The 20,499-nt window shown below is 43.3% G+C and overlaps 1 protein-coding gene across 6 annotated transcripts in view; it reads left to right on the top strand.

Annotated features, from left to right (window-relative positions):
• ehbp1 (EH domain binding protein 1) overlaps positions 1-20,499 on the top strand; it is a 117,816-nt gene that overhangs the window by 74,984 nt on the left and 22,333 nt on the right. For 4 of the 6 annotated variants that reach the window (XM_028988475.1, XM_028988473.1, XM_028988474.1 and 1 more), the window contains 6 exons: positions 9,039-9,186; positions 11,396-11,626; positions 13,793-13,947; positions 17,402-17,540; positions 18,453-18,553; positions 20,399-20,499. The exon at positions 20,399-20,499 is cut by the window's right edge and continues 23 nt beyond it. In XM_028988475.1, coding sequence (XP_028844308.1) covers positions 9,039-9,186; positions 11,396-11,626; positions 13,793-13,947; positions 17,402-17,540; positions 18,453-18,553; positions 20,399-20,499 — 875 coding nt within the window. The remainder of the gene's footprint in view (positions 1-9,038; positions 9,187-11,395; positions 11,627-13,792; positions 13,948-17,401; positions 17,541-18,452; positions 18,554-20,398) is intronic. The other 2 variants (XM_028988478.1, XM_028988476.1) reach the window with 1 other exon arrangement.

Here is a 20,499-nt window from a genome sequence, read left to right as displayed (position 1 = left end):
GCGTTTCTAATGTTCTGCATTGTGTTTTTAAATAAATAAATAATAAAATGTAAAATATACCAGCACAGGCATCAAGAGCAATGACAAGGGATTTCAAAAATGAAATGAATACCTCTTGGTAATGAAATATCTAAAAAGCGACAGCTTTGCACAAACGTTTTTGCCTTCTGAATTCTAAAAGGCAATGAGGTGCCCTTGAATTAAATCTTTCTTACGTCGGGGCCCAAGGAATACCATTCCAGCATAATCTATGAAATGTCAAATCTTTAAAACTGGCCCCATTTAAAGTCTTCTAACGTGAAATAAAATTACGTTTTCAGAGAGACCATAGGCTATTTGCCCTGTGTGGAGCCGCCACCAAAAAAAAAAAACCTTCTGTTGTCCTTTGTAGAGGAAAAATGGCCTTCATCCTGTGGCACTGGAGCGCTTTAGTGTGTCGGATTGCGTCTATTCCAAGGACAAAGTGCCTAATGAGGCATCAGCGCTGAGGAATATTGAATTGTTTCACTTTTTAATAGAAAACATTGATCAAAAGAATCCCTCCCTCCCTGGGCTGATTATTGTTAGTGATTTAGATTAGATTACTTGATGTCTTGTCTTGATTAGCAGGGCGAAATCGGCGGCACCGCGTTATCGCAGCGGTGGCCCCGGCGTACGCATCTGCCTGTGTAAGTAGCGACTTTGCAGTTTAGCATGCATAAGGAATATTTTAATTCAATTAAAACTGACTTCATTCCTCCTGGGTGATGGCGGTTACCCAGGGGCGAGGGGGGTGGGCGAGGGAGGGAGGCGGAGTGTTTGGACTTGAGATATGGTCTAGGAGATGGGTCTGAATGCGTCTTTTGGACGGAGACCACCTTATTTTTGTGTCTGGAGGGACGGCTGGCCGGTCAGACAGGAGGAAGTGAGTTAAGTTTTCGTTTGGGCTGGGGATGGGAGACCAGTCCTGGGTCCTTGCTGGGGCCAGTGAAGGGTGAGAGCAGCAAGTGGGCAGTGAGGCTGTGTGTGCGGATGGCCACTTTGTTTGGAGGCAGCGTTGTGTGTCGCTGAGTTCCTCTTTAAACCCTCCCCACTGATCAGCACTGTGACCGAGTCAGTGTGAGTGCTGCACCGGTCAGCAATGATGTCTGTGTGTATATGGGTGTGTGTATGTGAGCGAGCGAGTGAGTGAGTGAATGAATAAATGAGTTTCTAGGAGTGTGTGTTTTTGAGTGTGAAAGTCTACTGACCTCTGTGTGAGTGTGTGTGCTGCGGTTCTGCCATGTGCTCACATGTGCCACGCTAATTGACTCCCATTGTGCTGACAAGACCCAGTTCTTTTGATGTGAGTTCACCATTCCCCCCACCTTTTTTTTTTTCTTTTTTTTCTTTTTTTAAACTTCCCACACAGGCCCCAGTGTTTCCAGCCCTTTGATAGTGGCGAAACAGTATTAATTGTTTTGTACTTTCCTCGGCCCCATCCTCCTAGGTGGGCTTCATAATCTATTAGGACTTTTAGCCAGATCCCTTGTAATGTCATGCCCCCCACAGCAAGCAAATTGGTAATTAATGCACAATCGTTTGCCCCACCTCCAAAAAAGCAACCCCCATACTCCAATTTATAAAAAAAAAAAAAAAAAAAAACCTTTCATCTGATCCAATGTGTGAATTTAACACAATATGCTTCAACCCTGCTCCCTACCTACTATTTACCTTAAAAAAGTAAGTATAAAAAAAATGAAGAGGGGAGAACTGTTTATAATTTCTCTTCATTTTTATAAAGAGCCAGGACGAGGAACATTTTCCCTTCCAGGTTTCCTCATCCATTAGCAGATCAGAAGTGCAATTTCACAGAGCTCTGGCCAGGGTAATGATGAAGGGCGACCGCAGCCGAGGCTTGGGAAGGCGCGCTCATGTGCGCCCAGATTCCAGGTGAGCTTCCTCGTGCTCACTGGGACGTTATGATTAGTTTAATTGGGCTGTGTTTGATTTTCACCGACGAGAGACGCCACACACACACACACACAGACACACACACACACACACACACACTTCCAGGCCCATGCATCCATCGCCCCCACTCTCCCCCTCCCTCTGTGGCGGAATGGTGACTTCCCAGAGCTGCTTGTGACCCTCGCTGTCAGAGAGGGGTACGAAACAAACCTTTGAACTCCCATGCCCCCCCTCCAACCTTCTCTGTCCCCCCTGTGTTTTGATTTCCCCCTGATATTTTGATTGAAAAGCCACTGCCCCAAAAACCACCTACAGAACTACTGTTAAGTCTTCTACACAGCCAACATTTATAACCTTCGCTTCCTGTTTCCACGTGTTCTGAGAGTGAGCCCCCTCTCCTCTGTGTGTGTCTGTGTGCAAGAGTGTCAGTGTTTCTGGTAAACGATCCGAGATTTTAATCCGATTGGAAAGGTTGGACATCAGATCATAATGACCAAGGAGAGAGAAAAGGACTGTGCGGTACCAATTGGCTCAGTTTGCACGCTCGCCACTCTGATTTAAATGGGCCAATTAGGGCAGCAGACCTCTGCCTTCTGTTCTGGCTTGGTTGGGCAGCAGAAAACAAATGCCAGGAAGCCATTATCTCCTCGCTACCGTCAAAAGCAGCTGAGCAGTCGCTTATAAATATAGAATACATGCATTTTAAATATCGCGTGTCAGCGTCCTACTCTGTCTTCTTCCCCTCGCCGTTCTCTGAGCAGCTTTGTTTTTTTACAGCAGTCCACCCCCCCACCCCCCCTCGCTGCCTTCTCACTTTTTTTCCTGCCCCTAATGAAACCAAATAGTTTGCTGGGAGTTTGGGCCTGAGCATCAGGGTGTTTCATGCCGCCTTGTCAGTTGATGTCCATGAATTGGCTTGAACTGAGATCAAAGGGTTCCTCCGAGCTGAGGAACTGCTCGAGAGAGACGGCTCCTTCAGTCGCACGGCGAGAGCTGATCAAGCCATCAGGAGCATGCACGTCTTCACGCTTCCCTCCAACTTTTTCGAGTAGAGCGGTTTGTTATTACTCAGCGAAGCTGGAGCCCCAACCCACACCCACCTCCTTGGCCCAAAATAACCTTCTCCAATTTTCTGCATTCCTCTTTCTTTTTGTATGATTGCATAAAACTGGACTATTAATATGAAGGACGCAAATTCCAGAGCTCTAGATTTAATGTTCATTTAATGTGAAATTGCAATTGTTTAATCCAGTGGATTTACTCGTGCCCAGCTCAGTTGTTTTTCAATTGACTGAGAGCGAAGGTATGGGCAGGGCACTTTAATTAAGAAAGAAAGAAAAAAAAAAGTTTTTAAGTATATCCGTTCTATGGTCACTTCATTTATTTATATTCAAAGTGTTCTTCTAATGATTAACTTTATGCAAGTTTTATTGGAGGGGGGGGGGGATGCAGCTCTGTATTGGATCTTACTAAAGCAAAGAGTCTATGCCTATGAAAGGTCACTGGCTTACACAGCAATTATCTTGTCTTGTAAAGGGCAAACTGTTCCAGTTAATTTATTACGGTAACAACAGTCAGTGGTGCCTTATTTCAGCACTTGACCTGTTCTTCCGGTTTTGCTCCTTTCACCCTGAAAGAAAAAAAAAACCCTTTTCCCAGTTTATCTGAATTGATTCTGATTCTGAATCGAAGTTTAAATTCCTTCTTGGCACTAGAATACCTGCAACTGTGCTTCTTTAGGCAAATCTTTTTTTTTTTTTTTTTTTGGTCTCATGTTCCCCTTCCGGTGTGTCACCACCAGGCCTGTGGCTGTAGGTAAATGCTCCAGGTTAAGTCCCTTGTTTATTTGTTTACTTAATTTGTAAACTCCTTGTTCTCTTCTAAGTGCTCTCCAGGATTGTAATGGCCTCAGAAGGCATTTAAATGTCATCTTCCAGATGGCTAAACCTGGCCACCAGCCTCACTTCCAACAAGCATCCACCCACCCCCCCCCACCCCCCCACAACATAAATGCCTCCCTCCTTTTTTATTCTGTTTTTTTTTTTACATATATATATTTATATATATATATAAAATTTCTCCTCTCCGGTCTGAAATGGTTTTCTGAACTATTTGACAAGGTTTTCTCTGTGCTAAGGGCAGTCACTGTAGCCTCCTAGCCATTCCTCGCTATCAGTTTCATTATCACCCAAGCCTGTGAGTCTCCAGTATCATCTGAACGCACATGCAGAATCATAATTATGCCATGTACAAGTTCTTTGATAACATGTACAGTTTTTCTTCTTAATTCTTTATCAAATGCATTGATCGTGGCGTGTGTGCATTGATCCCACTCCGCCATCTGGCTGCTGGTGATAAGCTCTGTGGCATCTCTGCATTCATTCTGTCATTCATTGGTGCTACAATTTGGCTTCAGGGGGAGTAGTCGCCAGGATTAGCCCCCGTTCAGCTACTTACTTGCATTTTAAGTTGACACCTCTACAGCAGCTCAGACCACATTACAAACTGAAACACATACACGCGACTTAGTGATGTGATACTCCTCAATAAGCTTACTCCACTAGCTACTCAACAATGTGTAATTGGATTTGTTGGAATAACAGCAAAAAAAAAAGAAAGAAAGAAATGAATTCCCCAAGAATTGCAAGGGACACAAGGTGAAGTTTTCTCATTACAAGGAATGGGGCTGCAGTCAGAGATCATGGTCGATTGTTGTTTCTTTCCATTTAAAGAGGGAGCAAAAAGGCGCAGGGAAAAATAAAAAGAAAGGAGGGACTGATAGGGGAGAGAGGTGTGGGAATGTCACAGCCATCCTTAAAAGGACATTCAGAAAGATCCCCATAATAAAGCATGTGCTTTTCCAGGCCAGCGATTTTGCCTTTTTATTTTAATGTGAGGAATTGCTGAATTTAAATGGAGCACATAATCACCTGTGTTCTGTGTGTGTGATCTCGTTGCTGAAACATTGAGATTTATATGTTTTTATTTAGTGTTTTAGAGGGTAGGACATAGAGCATACTTCTGTGTAGTGTTTTTAATTGTGATAGAGTTGTGCTTGATGCTAGATGTGAGGAAAAAGAACCCATGTCAGTTGTAATGAATTGTAATAATTTTTATGTAATTTTGTAATTATGTAATTCTTTGTGAAGACCAAATTAGAAGCATAAAACTGTGTTGTCACTGGTCTAATTAATTAAATCTGAAAAAAAGTGTAGTTATTGGTATTTAATTACACATTTATGATTCAAGTAATGCATATTTATTATTACACTAGATTGCAAAAGAATTCAAAAATAAGAGTAAGCGAGAATGTGGATGTGTGTGTGTGTGTGTGTGTTTGTAGTGTGTGGTTCTTCATCTCTCACAATGTCATTTTTTATATAAAGCATGAAACTGGGGAGGAGCTATTGCTAATGCAGTTTATTAAAATATATATCAGATAGATCTGCTTTTACTTGCTGTAGTTAGATTTAAGGGTTGTCATTACACAAGCAATTACAGACTTCAGTATTAGAGAGTGTTTGTGTGCATGTGTGGTCCCCCCCCCCCCCCCCCCCCCCCCCCCCCCCCCCCCCCCCCCCCCTCCTGTGTCCAATCATGTGCACTACATATTCACACAGCCATTTTTATGTAGCAGCGCTCTTTCCTCTGTCTTATTCTGAATAGTCACTGTGTCATGACAAATGTATCTTCCTCTCGCCTCACTTGCGGGCTGGCTGGTGCTGTGGTGTTCGCTCTGGCGCTCTGTACTTGGCCATTCGAGCGTCACGTGGCCCTGAGAGCCCCTGCCTTCCTTACAGCCCTTCATCACTTCGTCCTTTGGTTACCAAAAAGAGCAGCTTGTCTTGAGGGGCAAGGCTTAGAAACTTCACTTCAAGGCCCACACTTCAGGAATCAGGATATCAGGAAACCCCATCGTTCTCAAGTAAACAGTCTTGGAAAAACTTTGTCATCTCCACCTGATCTCCAACCTGCATTTTTTTTTTTTACATCCCTGTCACTCTCGCGCTACCTCTCTCGTAGTCCAGTGCTCAGGCTCCAATATAGCAGAAGCCTATTTGGCCAAATTCTGTCGGATGAGGTCATTTCCCATTGGTTGTCAGTGGCAGCAGTCGAGAGCAGTTCTCTACCGATGCACTGCGGACAATCATACTACGGATCAAGGACCATTTTTGGAGTATAGTACTACACTGTAAGCATTAGGCTTGTTCGCTAGTGTAAGGTCAAAAAGTTAGTTTCTCTTCTTGCAGATAACTTAGATCTATATATGTATATTGAGGACTCCTTTGACATTAAAAATTCTCATGTATCATGTAGTTCTGCGCATATCATCAGTCCGAAAGCAGAGTCCATTCTATAAATGTTCTATATTTCACTGGACAATGTCACACTCAAGGTTATGCTGTTATAGCGAATATCAGTGCATCATGTGGTTATACTAAATCGGTTGTAGCCAGGATGCTGCAGGCCATTGTGCAACCTTGTCTGTGACTTTGCTTACAAGGATGTTTTTCCTCCCAACATAGTGAAATCAGATCAGGAACTCTTTTGTTCTTTTTTTCACCTTTTCAACTTGGCTCTATCTGGGATTTTAGAACATTTAGAATGTTGCAACATTTTGTCAGACTGACATGCCTGTAAAGCATAGAGATTTATACGATGTCTATACCTAGGTGGTGGTGTAATGTTTATCAGCATTTTCCCTCTTATTAATTCGATGTACTGTGCCTGTGGTGTAGTTGTCCCTATTTTCATTATTTACACTGTTTACACTCTTTTAAATAAGAAATCCAGTTTGGTTGGTCATCATCCTTATTGTGGTGTGCCTCAGTCATGTTTCGAGGCCCTTTACCTCGTACAGGACACTTTCACTGCAAACTCTATAGCCAGGCATACATTGCAGCAGCAGTAATCCTTGCCTCTGGATAGGCAAAGGATTCTCATTTTCTCCAAATGGCTAACACAACAATGAGCCGCTCCCTGCAAGCAGCACTGGCCGAGGCCCTGCATTCTCGACTAACTGCAGCGATATCCGCAAGGGCACCTGGAGATTTCAGTATCACAGGCACTGGGATGGTAATGATATTGCATTAATAACTGGGGTGCACAAGACAATAGAGCCACGGAAGAATAGAGATGTGGACCTTTCATTCTGCTTTCCATTGAAATATGGATTTAACAGGAAAATGGGCTTGATAACGCGACAACATTGTCTTCAGCCTCATTATTATATTAATAAAACATGGTTGGCGTGGTGTTTTAATTAGACTTGATCTGCATATTGTGAAATGGCACCATTGCGGTGTGGGATTACACATTTTCATGTATTTTGGCGCTACACACACAGAGCGCTCCACATTTACCTCAGTCTCCTCTCTGATGATGGGATGCGATTATTGCTAAAATAATCACCACAGTGCTTTTGTGTTCAATTATCAGCCTCAGAGGTTCTATATCCTGAAGAAGATAAACTCTTTCGCATTCTTTATCTCTTGGATAGTGTTAAAGTGTTTTTTTTCTGTAATCCTACATCAGCAATAGATTGGTCAATGAAATAATATGACAATTATGTTCATTCATACAAACTGGGGGATTGTTAAAATTCCAGAACTAAATTCAAAATCAGTTCTCAGCTCTAGTAATAAAATAAAATGTAAAAGAATGTAATTAAACGTGTATGAGTTTGCAATGTCAATGTGATTGGTGGTCTCTCTGTCGCTCCATGTCAGTGTTTCAGAAGTGAGGGACCAAACTCCTGATAGTTGTTAGTTGGCCTTTGCTTAAGCCTCCAGTGTGACTAAATCTGACTTTAGCTCCTGAGGACTGTGTTACGGCCCCTGGGCTAATGGTTATAAACAGACTCCCATTAGGCGGATGGCATTCGGATGCGCTCATTTGCATTTCAACTCATTGTCCTCCCAAACAATGACTACAAACAAACAATTTACATGGAAATGGGAGAAATGTAGCTAATTAGTTTTTTCGCTACTTGTTTTGTTAATGGTTAATGCTCAGGCTGAATTGCCTGGATTCTCCCGCGCTGAAAATCCTAAAGCATTGTGGAACACAGAGATTAAGAAGAAATTAGAACTGTGGTAGTGAACCACCACCCTGTAGGACATTGTAGTGGGTGTGTAAGTGAGGGAGGTTGTGCGGGGAGAATAGTTGGTAACTGTGTATAATACATATACGTTTGCTGCATTTCCATCATGTTCCTCATCCATGTGTGTGGGAGAGAATAGGAGTATTTGCCTTAAATTCCTCTCTTTTTTCTGATAATTTCTTACAAGCTTTGATACTTGAATGCTCTAAGAACTATAAGTGAAGTGTGACCTGAAGCAGTCAGACCCCTTCAACCCTTTACAGAAGTGAAGTTTTCTGGACTGGTGCGTCACTCTCTGTCCAACATAATATTTTGTTACTGTTACTTACATACTATTTTATTAGAAAAAAACATTTCTTCTTTAGCGCTTTCATTTGGTAACCTGTTTTTCCCTTGTGAAATAAGCTGTGATCGTAGTTTCACTGATTAAAGTGTTCACTGTATGCCACATGACATGCTTCATTTCACAACTGTCCTGCTGATTGCATTTCTCACCAGCATCTGTCCATGTGTCTTTTTTTATTTTTTTCTCCCCCCAGCACAGTACACTGTAGTTGCTGCTTGCATTGCACGATAAGCGTAGCGTGATTAATTACAATTCTCTCATTTTATTCTAAGAACCAATTCATGTATCGGCACACATTTATTCAAGTTGAGGTCATCCGTGAAATTGCATTAATGTGCTTTAATCACGAGTTTGTACATATACTCTCCTATACACGACTGTGCGCTAAAACACAATTTCAACTCTATTCCTGGCTAAATTAGGGAAAGGTAATTGGCACAAATAGATGTTAAAGGATTGATTTACATATTTCACTCACTCAGTGTGCTTGTGTATGTATTGGGGTGTGTGTGGGTCTTCATGCAAGTAAACTGAACAGCATATCACTATGATCAGATTGGTTTGGGGTGGGTGAAGAGGTGCAGCTGATGAAAATGGCATTTCTGTCAATTACCAGGATGGCAAGTGTTCAATAAGAAGTGTCTGTGTGTGTGTCAGGAGCGGGACGAGGAGCGGCGAAGGCAGCTGAGGGAGAGAGCAAGGCAGTTAATAGCAGAGGCTCGATCCGGCGTGAAGATGGCCGAGCTCCCCATCTATGGAGAGATGGCTGCAGACAAGTTGAAAGGAAGGTCAAAGGCAGCTGGAGGTGAGTGCAGGGTGCTTTTATAAGGTACACACAGTCACACACACGCACACACACTTCTTTTGGTTAGAGGTTATAACAAACGCTATATTCCAAAGTCCTGGTTGTCTTTAAAAAATATTTAACATAAAAATGCATCATTCACTTATTTATTTTAATAAATGTTGTTTGACACTTTCTTCTATTTTGGTTATACAGGTTTATTTCCCTTATACACAATTACATGAGGAAACACACACTTCACACTGTACGAACAGGTTTATTTGAAAGCAATCACAGAGGGACACTTCCATTTGCTCAAGCAGAATGTTCTGCTGCTAATCCTTGAGAACTACATCAGGACACCTAAGTGCGTTTTATGATTAGCAGAGGTCCCACATGACCCGACCCTGTGATGTTCGCTTGCTTACTAACCTGCTCCTCCTCATTAAGAGTTGCAGAAATGCTGCGGCCTACCAGACCAATCAAGGAATGGGGTGAGAATCATAAATACCTGACCAAACCAGCTATGTCTGTTCGGGTGTAAACGTGATCCCAGAGGATCTTCTACATGGCCTTTAAAACTCATTGATTGTGTTTTTTTTTTTTTAAGACATTTGTCTTTGACGCTCATTTCTGGTAATGTCGACACTCATCTTTTTATTCATTATTGTTGCTATTGACGTTTTCCATTTGACCCTGTAGCATAATCATTGAGCAAATGATGACTGTTATTTGCCAGTGGGTGCTGTAACGTGTGTGTGTACCATTTCCCAGCTCAAGGGGCGACACAATATTCCCTCCCTTTAATCTCTTTCATGTGGCTCTCTTTGACGCTCCCCATTTTGCTTCATCTCAGCCTCTTAATGGTGTTCCATCCTCCCCGCTATCCCCCCATTTAGCCATTTACACAAGCCTGACACAGTGCTGTGTACTGAGCTTCTCAAACACACCATCTTGGACCACCTAAGAAAAACACAAAAGCTTTTTGCCTCATATTATTTGCTCTCAGGAGGGAAGGGGGAGAAATGCTGTGCACAGCCCTAAAAGGACATCTGTAATATTCATTGTCAATTATAATGGACAAAATACTACAGAAAACTCAGAAAGTGAGAAACACTAGAACATTTTATTATTATTATTATTATTATTAACATTTATTATTATTATTCAGTTTTTACCATAGAACCAGTGTTTATTTAGTGTTTTGAGTTCTGCTAATTGCAGATTCATTAAAAATCATGTTGGGAAGAAAATGCTATAGGCTTGATGCGCAAGACCTGCCGTGCAGAACGCATAATCCCAGCTATTTGGTGTTCCACTCAGAAACCTCTAATTCATGAGCTGTAGTGGGGCGGGCTGCAAAAAAAAAAACCTGCAAACTTTGCAAACTCCATCACCATGCATTCTTTTAATTTGCATTAACCTAGTTGTGCGGCATTTCCTCAACAGAGAGCAGGCGGAAACAGCCTCGCTTCTGTAGAAGACCAGTCAAAACCAACTGCTTCGTGTTTATTTAGCAAGTTGGTTTGTTATTTGTGGCAACTCTCTCTAGGGGCATTGATCCAGTGTTTTCTAGTGTGCCAGTGTGTGTTGGTGTTTTTAATCATATGCTTCACTAGTGTGTGTGTGTGTGTGTATGTGGGTGTTAAGGTTTCTCTGCCTCAGTTAACTGTATGGCTGAATCAGATCAATATGAAGAGATCACTGCAGACTGGAGGCTCTCCAGATTTGGCTCTCGGGGTTGTGGAAGAGGGACTCCGCAGAAGGTCTGAGAGCGAGGAGATGTAGCCGCTCAGGGAGAATATCCATCCTACGGATCTGTAGACTGATACAGAATGACAAAACAAGCACCAGATGCATTGATGCATTCTGTATAACATTTTAACACATGCAGCTCGCATGGATACCAGTGCTTTCTATTTAAATGTATTATTTTGTTTGGAAAGCAGTGATGATAAAATTTATGTATGTTTGTCAAATGAAGCCTCTCCTGAATGCAGCTTGGCATGTATGTTTACCACCATCTCGTCTTTATATATATTCATACTGTTTATTTGAGTAGGATGCACCATGTAATTGTTATTACTAACTCAGAATGTTTAATATTTTTAATAGGACTCACTCTTGCCAAATGCTTTACTTACTAATGTGTCCCTTCTAAAAAATAAACTCTCCATTTTCTGTCCTTTTATTTCTCAAATTTTTTTTTTTTTTTTGGAATTTCTCACAGATCTGGTGGAGGGTGAAACAGGTGGTGGTGTGGTGGATGGTGAAGCTGAGGTTGATGATGGTGGTGGGTGTGTGAAGGACAGAGCTGAGGAAGAACTGGCTGGTGGTGGCCAGGTGTCTGCTGCCACTTATGCTGCAGAGCATGTAGACACTAACCTGCAGGATGCGACTGAGTCCTCATACATGCTGGAGGATGACTTTACTAACCCCTCCTGTGATCTGGTGTCTCTGGGTAAATCACTACTCACACAGTCAGAACTGATGGCACACAGGGCTGTGCATCATAACACTAAAATTGTATCATGATATTTTTTCATACCATGTCTTTATTTATCAGTACTTTCATAATCAGTTATTTGCTGTTTTATGCTACATGAATATATGCATTAACTTAACATCATGAAGTTGCTTTATTGTTATTTAAATGTGTTGTTTCATGATATAAGTTTTAGGTCATATTGCCCAGCCCTGCATTGCCTGGCATGTTACACAGTGCATGTGCTTCAGTGTGAACAGAACAGACATTACACCCTAATCTATTAATTTAACAGCAGATCTTTCACAGTCTGGGAAGTGGAGACATTTATGGGCCACATCAGAAGGACCCTTCCAGTTGGGACAGCCTTGCCAGTTCATTTATGTTGCAGCCAAAGAATTTTGATGACTTATTGAGACTAGTTTACATAGAGAAATAGATAGATAGTTATAGATATCTAAAAATCTATTTACAAATGTTTATAAAGTTTCAGCTATGTCTATTCTGTTCACTTTTTTTTTTTAACTCTTGTCTGACTTCCTCACCTTTGACTTCTGCCAGCACCTTAACATGTCTCCTTGCTAACAGAGTGTTTTTCTCCCCTTTATTGTTATAGTTTTATTGCCTGAGAACTATATTAATTACAGGACTTAATTAATTACAAATCCATCAAAACAAAAAAGGCAGAAATAATATCTACATTCAAAGTAAACATCATTTTACAAAATATTTTGTGGCAATAAATTTGCAATTTCTCTGTTTTCTGCAGATGTGAGATAGTAGTGCACATATTAACATGGGGGAAAGTAAATAGTCTTTCTTTGAACTGCTATCTCTATTTTTTTAGCTTTGGTTTGTAATAAGTTTCTCATTACGTTTATTACACAGTTGTGTTTTGGTATTTAGGGCACTCAACAATCTATCATTTTTGACACTATGTCCACTGTATGTCTACTTCTTGTCCATGTCCACCCTTAAATTCCCAGCATCCTCTGCTAGGCTGGGCCAGCTTCCTGCCCCACTTCCTTATGATGTTTTATTTGCTGGTATTTACACTTTCACGCCCCTTCATGTTATTTGTGGAGATTTCAAGCAGTTTGTAGACAGGGAAAGTTTTGGATACCCCCACTTTCCCTCTTCTCTTATCCAGTCCCTGCCACCGAGTGATAAATGCATCCTGTGGTGTTGAGGGGGCTTGGTGAGGCTGTTGGTAGTAGGGTGTGTATGAGTTACGTGTGTGTGTGTGTGTTTTGGGGGGGGCTGCAGATGAAACAGCCTTCCTCCTGTTCTTTCATCTCCCCCAGCCCCACGCGCTGGCACGCCTGACGCACAGCGAGGGCCAAGGGAGGCCAAGGCCACAGCCGCCTTTCACCAGGCCTGAGGACGCGCGACAGAATACAGGGATGGAAACAGCGGCCAGAGAGAGATGTAGTGCAGGGGAAAGAGGAAGATGGGGAGGAGCGACTTGGGCCTGGCTTCAGGTGCCCAGGAGAGATTACTCTGAGGGGAGGAGAACAGGGGAGCGTTGGCTTCTGAACATACAGCCATCACGGCAGCGTTTGTGCTTCAGCGTTGGTCCAGCGGAGAATGGGAGGGGCTGAGGGTGGATGTCCTGGACAGTGTGCCTGAAGAAGGTATCTCAGCAGCCAGGTGTGTTTGAGGAGCGGCGCGTGTGAGATGGCCGAGTGCACGAGGGGAGGCGCGAGAAATGTCGGCTGCAGATTAAGACGAACGGATGTTGGGGAGCGCCGTGGTGTCGCCGGATGCGTCGTGCGGCGCGACTTTAACCAGCAGCTTGTAACTATCTCTCCCCCAGCCTCCTCTTGATATCCACGTCCATATCACCTCTTATATATTCATCGCTTTAGTGTTGAACTGCATCCGCTGGCAAACAGAGGTGGCTGTTGGGCTCTGGAGGATATCTCTGCCGATAGCGCCCTTATCAGCTGCCGTATTCATGTGGAAATCAGTCAGTCTGGTCAATTCATTCGTCCCCATTTTCGTTTCCTCCACTAAAGCGTTTTATTTCTCCTGCCCCTCTCTCCTAGACAACGCAGAGTGGTCTTGTGTGGTACTGTTAAGTGTTATCAATCCCCACCTTCCCTTTACTCACCTGTCTCTCCCTCACCGCCTGTCATGCAGGTGTCCAGAACAGCAGACACGTGGACCTGAAGCTGAAGAAGCTGGCAGAGGTGCGGCCGCAGGGAGGCAGCTCTCCTTCATCGTCATCCTCTTCCTCGTCCCTCACCGCCTCCACCACCTCCCCACTCAGCCCCACTGGAGGAGGAGGTCTGCAGGTAAACTGTTTTATTCGTTTTATTTTAACGATTCTCTCCTTTCAGTGAAATTTCATGCAATCCTGTCAATTTGAGAATTGACTGAAAGTTTGTCTTCTTGACAACCAATCAAAAGTTAAGTCACACTAACAAACTGATGCCTCATTTTCTTTTTCTGAAATTGTCACTGATAACAGCATTTGACACTCTTGGCTTCTCTCAACGTCCTTAAGTTAGACACTACAGAGAACTTGATCATCTAATAAAGCTGGTTTTGATTATGCCAAATGTATAAAAAGCTTACTATATTCCCTGTATTAGATTCTTCAAAATATTCCCTGCCATGGCCTCCATAGAGTAAGTGTGTCCAATTTTGACTGACAGTGTAAACTATTTTTTTCCCACATGCACACTTTTGTAATTGGTTATTTTCCACTAATTACTTTTTTAAAAAATTATTCCACCTTCTTGTTCTGACAGCCTATTTTTGAGGAGAATGTGAAGAGAAAGCTCTCTCCCACTTAGCGTCTTCTCTCCCTCTCTCTCTGACTTCAAAAGCCTTCAGGGTCAATCAAATACCTCCAGTTCAATTGACCCCTTGCCCAGAGTGATTTTTAATGCACTCTTCTGTTTGTCCACTTTGTTGGTTTATTAGCCTTTTGATTAAATGAAAAAAGAAAACCCAAAAGCCTCAGCACACGCAGAAGCATAATTACTCCCTTCCTAGCTGCATAGCGCTGTCATATCAACAGTGACCTTTTCAGAATTTAAGCGGGGGGCAGCAGCTTCTGATTCGACTGCAAAGGTGTCATCCTGCCATCACAACACCTGTCTGCTAACAGCCCTTTATCATCGTCATCATCATCTTTATACCCTTTAGCTTATGTATGGTGGAGCTTGGTGGAGCTTTTTATGACTAGGTCAAGACATGTGACATGACATTTGGGAGAAAACCATAGACCTAGACATGTTCCTCCTTTTTTTTCCTTTTCATGTATTTCTATGGAACCCCCAATTTGGCATTTTGTGGGGTGTCTTCTTGTTTCAGGAGCCCCCAGGTGGTGAGTGCCAGGCATGTTCAGGGCTTTTGGTCTCACCTGCGCACTCTTTCTTTTCATTTTTTTTCCCCTCTCTTCTCCCCCCTCGTTTTCGGATCACCCTGCTGACGGAAAGGATTTCCTCCAACCAGATGTACGGGACAGCTTTGATGTGCCAAGACAATGGCTCTCATTGCTTTCTCCCCTTGTAGCCAGCCAGTTTCCTATACGCTGGTGTTGAAAGTGATCCCCACTCATTCTCTTTTTCTCAGACAAAGAGCCAGAGCTGCCAGCTTGAATCTCCGACTCGCGGAGCCTGCGATCTGCGTCCTGCCTCCAAAAAAGAACCTTTCAAAAACTCAATTTTACGTTCTAAAACACACTGACTTTTACAAACAATGCAAAATTTGTGTCTCCCAGGCACTGTGCTTCATTATATTCAGAAGAGGGTAGGGTGGGTGTCGATGGGCGTAGGTATAGTTCTCTTCACGGCCTGAGACCAAAGGGTTCATATGAGGATTTGTCGGCCTAATTGCACTTTCTGAGCTGAAGATGTTCAGTGTTTGTTTTCTTTTTCTGCCCGATGACAGAGCTTCACCTTGTTACCCTTCATATGTATTTACATGTGTACTATTTCAGCTTTATTGCATGGGCTATCTTAGATAGTTTTCCCAGATTTTTTAAGCTGTCATTGCATATTTATTTGTTCTTTTTTCTTTCAAAGCTCATTCTCTCCAGAGAATTCCGTCCCTTTCTCCCCATACCAATAAAAACAAAACATATTAAGACACTTCAGGCTGATTTGTAAAAGAAGGCCTCCAGTATTTCATTCTTTTCCCTTTTTTCTTACAAAAGAAGGATAAACTGTTCTCCTCCCTGGAGGATTTGGTATCCCAGAACTCCTTGAGGCGGTAGAATGGTCCGGGAGCGCACGCCCCTCCTTCCCGGGCTGTCTCATTAGCGATTGTCTCTATGCGGAGGGAGGCCGCAGCCTTGGCTGCATGTGATAACCGGCTGCAGGGTGCAGCAGACCGCACCATTAGTCACGCATCCCGCGCCCGGCCTGCTCCGCTCGCACACAACAAAACCCACCTCTGCCAAAATAATACCCACCTCCACAATAACGATAAGAGCGATAAGAGATAAAGGAGGGCAGATCGCGATGGGGGGATAGCCCCGGTATCTTCTCTTTCCAGGGGTAACACAGGGGGCCTATAGGGAAGGGGGGCAGGTGTTTTTGGGGACGGATGGGGGAGTTAGCAAACCCGTGGTCCTCAGGGAGACTTTATGTCTAGTGGGTCTGGGTTTGAATTTGGTTTGTTTTCTTTGAACATTAACATGAGGAGAATTAACAGGGGTAAAGCGGGGGGGGGAGAGAAGTCCTTTGGGGTTCTTTAGAGTGCTGAGCTGTTGAGCTGAGAGAGCTTTTACATGGAGCTTCCGAGCTTCCTGCTTTCGACCCACGTTGCGAGTACCCACTTACCTACCGCCGGACTACTGGAGATACATGGAGATACATCTTCATCTTTTTTTTTTATGTTATTTCCGACTTATACCATTGCAAGGTGGAATTTCTAAGCGACGTGTGGACACCAAGAAAGAAAATCTTGGGGCACAGGGGGTCTAATTGGGCCTGTGCACATCCTCGCTCTGCAGTCCGCAGACGCTGTTTATATAAAGTCTGTCTGGGAGCCAATTTATGAGGCCAATTTTGGCCTGTATAAGTACTTGATAAGCCATAACTGCTTAAATCAGACACTGAAAAGAGAGTTGACAGCGGTTGTCTGAGGCACGGAGAGAAGCACGCATAGTGTTCACAGGGGAGACTTAATTGCCGCTTTGTTTTTATAGAACCCATTATTTAAGAATAAACAGACCGAAGGCTGTGTGTGTACACGTACATGCACGTTCCCCAGTATGTGTGTGTCGTCTTTATTAGCAGCCTGTTTCTGTATTCACGCCGCTGAACTATCTCTCAAGCTAACAATGTTTCGCCCCCCGACCCCCCGGTCTCAAGCAGTGGAACGTGTACACTAATTGTGAACTTTATTACACGTTGCTTTTTTATTATTGCTGTTGAAAATGTTATTCCGGAAGCCGCCGTTTCGCTTTCCAGTCTGCTTGGCTTATTGGTTTGCGCACATAATAATTCATTTCGGTGTGAAGTTGATAGGGAGCGGCAGCGTGGCACTCCGACACGTGTTCACTTTGAAAACAATAGCGCTTTTAATTTGCATAATCTGAATAAATTTTCTGGCTGAGGTTTTGTTGAAAGTCAACTTCATTGCCATATTTGCCTTCTCCCCACCTCCGTGCTGCTTTGGAGCGGAGGCCTATCTAATGTATATCATATTAAGGAACTCGCGGCGCGTTCCGATGCGCTGTGCTGCGTGTGAGTTATGTGCTTTAACGCGCGTGGCTGTTTCATGTGAATGCAGAATAATGCAGATGAGCTGCGGGCCGAAAGACTCCGACGAGCCACCGAGCGCCTGCGCAGTCCCGTTGTCTTCAGCAAGGAGTCGGCAGTCAGGAAAACACAGCTCAAGTCCTTCAGCCAGTACATCGAGCCAAAATCAGGTAAGAGAGATTCTACCTTTTCCCTCACTTTCTTACATACATTTCAATGAATGGCGTCTTCCTGGCCCACTTACTTATCGTGCTGAAATGTAAAGTGCTTAGCCGTTGTCCCGGTGATTAATCATATTGACAGACATCAGTAATAAAGTCTATGCAGACGTCCACCACAACATCACTACAGACCCCCACTGCCACCATTAGGGTGCTATTACCACAGTCAAGAGTCAACAGCTACTTGAGCCAACTGTACTATGGACTGCAGCTCTTTTTCCTTCTCTTTTCAAGCAGCGAGCTCACGTTGGCTTTTTGTTTTTGCTAATTCATATTTCTTAGGTTGACTCCCATCCCCAGTGTCAATTTTTCTGAGTAAATTTGACAGGGATTTTTGCCAAGTCGACAAAAGTCATAGATACATTACAGGTCATCTGGAAGGCAGTAGGTTTTGTGTAAATTTTCTACAATATTTTCACAGTGCCATAATAGTAGTGCATAGACGTGCAATAGACATCTGCCCAGATGTAGTGCAACATCCATTACGTCCCTTTCTCCTCCATTTTGAATTTTTAATTGTTTGAACATTCGGTGTGTTTTCGGGTACCCCATTAAAAAGACATTTCAGCATTTGGGAACATGGGAGGAATAAAAGATTAGCCCTTGTTGAGTTAAATACAAAAATTTGCATCATAACCATCAGAAGCAGTGCACTTTTCCATTTAATTCCATTTTGAACAATGTGCTCAGTGCCATTGTTGTGGAAATCTTTTGGCTTATAAATTTTCCCTTCACACCATGTAATGGTTCCCTGTTGTCTCATATTTCCTGCTAAAAAGCTTCAAAGAGCAATAAACTGGTATTGCCACCTGTCAGGTGGGTGATTAAGTTCACTACTTCTTCTCTCTCTCTGTCTTACAGAGTTAATCAGACAGAGATCAGTGCCTGATGATTGCAGGAGGCTGAATGAGGGGAGGGCAGTTGTGATGGAGTCAGAAGGACGCAGGCCCTATGAAGATGAGGTACTTAACGCATATTTCCAGCCTCTTCCTGTACATTCCGATACTGGTGATAAAGCACAGACCTTCTGGCACAAAGCATTTTTCTCCCACTGATGTCAATCTGCTGTACCTTAAACCCTAAGAAGGGCCCGCATCTGAATTAGCCTGCACTTCCGTGATAATTGCCAGATTAAGAAAAAGGGGAGGGGGTAAAAAAAAATCCTTTTCCCCTATTAAAAAAAAAAAAAACTTCAATTTTACCCTCCTTTTTCTCCTCTTCCTTTTAGATATTTCTATCAGGGGCACTTCTTTCCCCCCACTCCACAAAGAGATGTGCTGTATTGATCTAGTGCGGATGATTTTAATTATTACAATAGCAGATACTGACAGGCAAGCCGGTTGGTGGGAGCAGGTCACTGGAGACTGCTGCGGCTTTCCCAGCCTCCCTGGTTTTTTGGGCCTGGGTTAATGGGTGTTCAACCTTTCCATTATCCAGATCAGCCGTGAATTACCAGCTGAATGATGTTTGCATTAATATAATATATATGGTAATTTCTTCACTTAATTAACGGGGAGGCTGTGCTCGGTAGGGGGAATGGGCCGATCATGTGTAAAATTGATTTGTGAGGGAAATATTTGATAGAGTGCTGGGAGGAAGCTGCCTTTGACGGACAGCTGGAGGAGCGAGGCAGAAAAAGTGCTGGCTTGGTTGAAAAAAAAAAAAAAAAAGTTTTTTTTTTTTCCCCCTCGCTTTCCTCTACTGTTTTTTTTTTTTTATAATGTATTCACACTTTCCCATTTAAAATGGGATGCATCAGCACTAAAGCATATTTGTGTGTGTGGGGGGGTACATATATATTTTATTATTATTTACCCAAAATAATTATAAAAAGAATAATAAGTCTGTAGGAGTTATGGTGAGATGAAGGAGGGTTTGAGTGGAAACGGGTGTAAAAAGAGGGAGGGGTAATTGAGTGCAATATCACAGACACTCCGTAATAAGCATGGCTTTTAATTAAGGTCATTCCCACTAATCGGCCTGGCAGGGTACCTCCCTGGTGCTGTCATGCAGTGTGTGTGCGTGCGTGTGTGTGTGTGTGTGTGTGTGTGTGTGTGTGGCGGAGTGGGACTGGGAGGGGCGCTCCTGTCAGATGGAACCGTGATACGTCCTCAGGCCATGCCCCACCTTCACCTTTATTTCAATTTTCAGATTTATTTCAATTTCCCACTTGCACTGCGGTTAGCCAGGTAAACAGCGGCATGACCCCTCTCCGCTCCGACAGCAAATCCTTCCTCAGCTGTGACCCGGGCTCGACAGGGTCATGCAGGCCCGCCGCTGCACTAACCCTGGGGGATTAAAACACACATTATGAGCCCAGATTTCCGTGCCTTGTTTTCTGTGAAACACCGGAGCGTTGCCCTGCCGGTTCTGCAAAATGCTTTTGTCTGCCGGTTCCATACTATTTGATAGGGCGAACATTTGGAGTGTACTTTTGATGTTCTTATTGTCTTTGCGAATGACTGTATTCTTCCAGAAAAGCGGAGGGGTAGAAAAACGCTGTGCAGGCTGCTTCTCTATCACTGTCAGCACCTATCAGCGCCGTTGCAAAAGAGGCAAACAAAAAACAGAACACCAAAGCAAGCAACATTAAAACCGAATATCCAAACAATGACCGGTGCTCCTTATCAGAGATCCTGTTGTCTTAGAACCTTCTTTTGCTCGGCTCTTCTTTTATATGTATTCTAAATAAAAGAAATATGTGTGTTATGAATTCCACATGTGACTTAACCCCTCCTTCTCCTCTGCACCCCCCCCCCCCTTCCCATCCCTCCCTCCTTTTCGGCGCTGTTTGTTCTTGCTCACAGAAAGCGTTCAAAGACACCAGTCAGTATGTTGTGGGAGAGCTGGCAGCGCTGGAGAGTGAGCAGAAGCAAATTGACACCCGGGCTTCGTGGGTAGAGAAGAG

The sequence above is a fragment of the Denticeps clupeoides genome, chromosome 8, assembly GCF_900700375.1.
Source record: "Denticeps clupeoides chromosome 8, fDenClu1.1, whole genome shotgun sequence".
NCBI classification, from domain to species: Eukaryota; Metazoa; Chordata; class Actinopteri; order Clupeiformes; family Denticipitidae; genus Denticeps; species Denticeps clupeoides.
The sequence above is the reverse complement of the archived record's forward strand: the minus strand, read 5'-3'. Positions and strand labels throughout refer to the sequence as shown.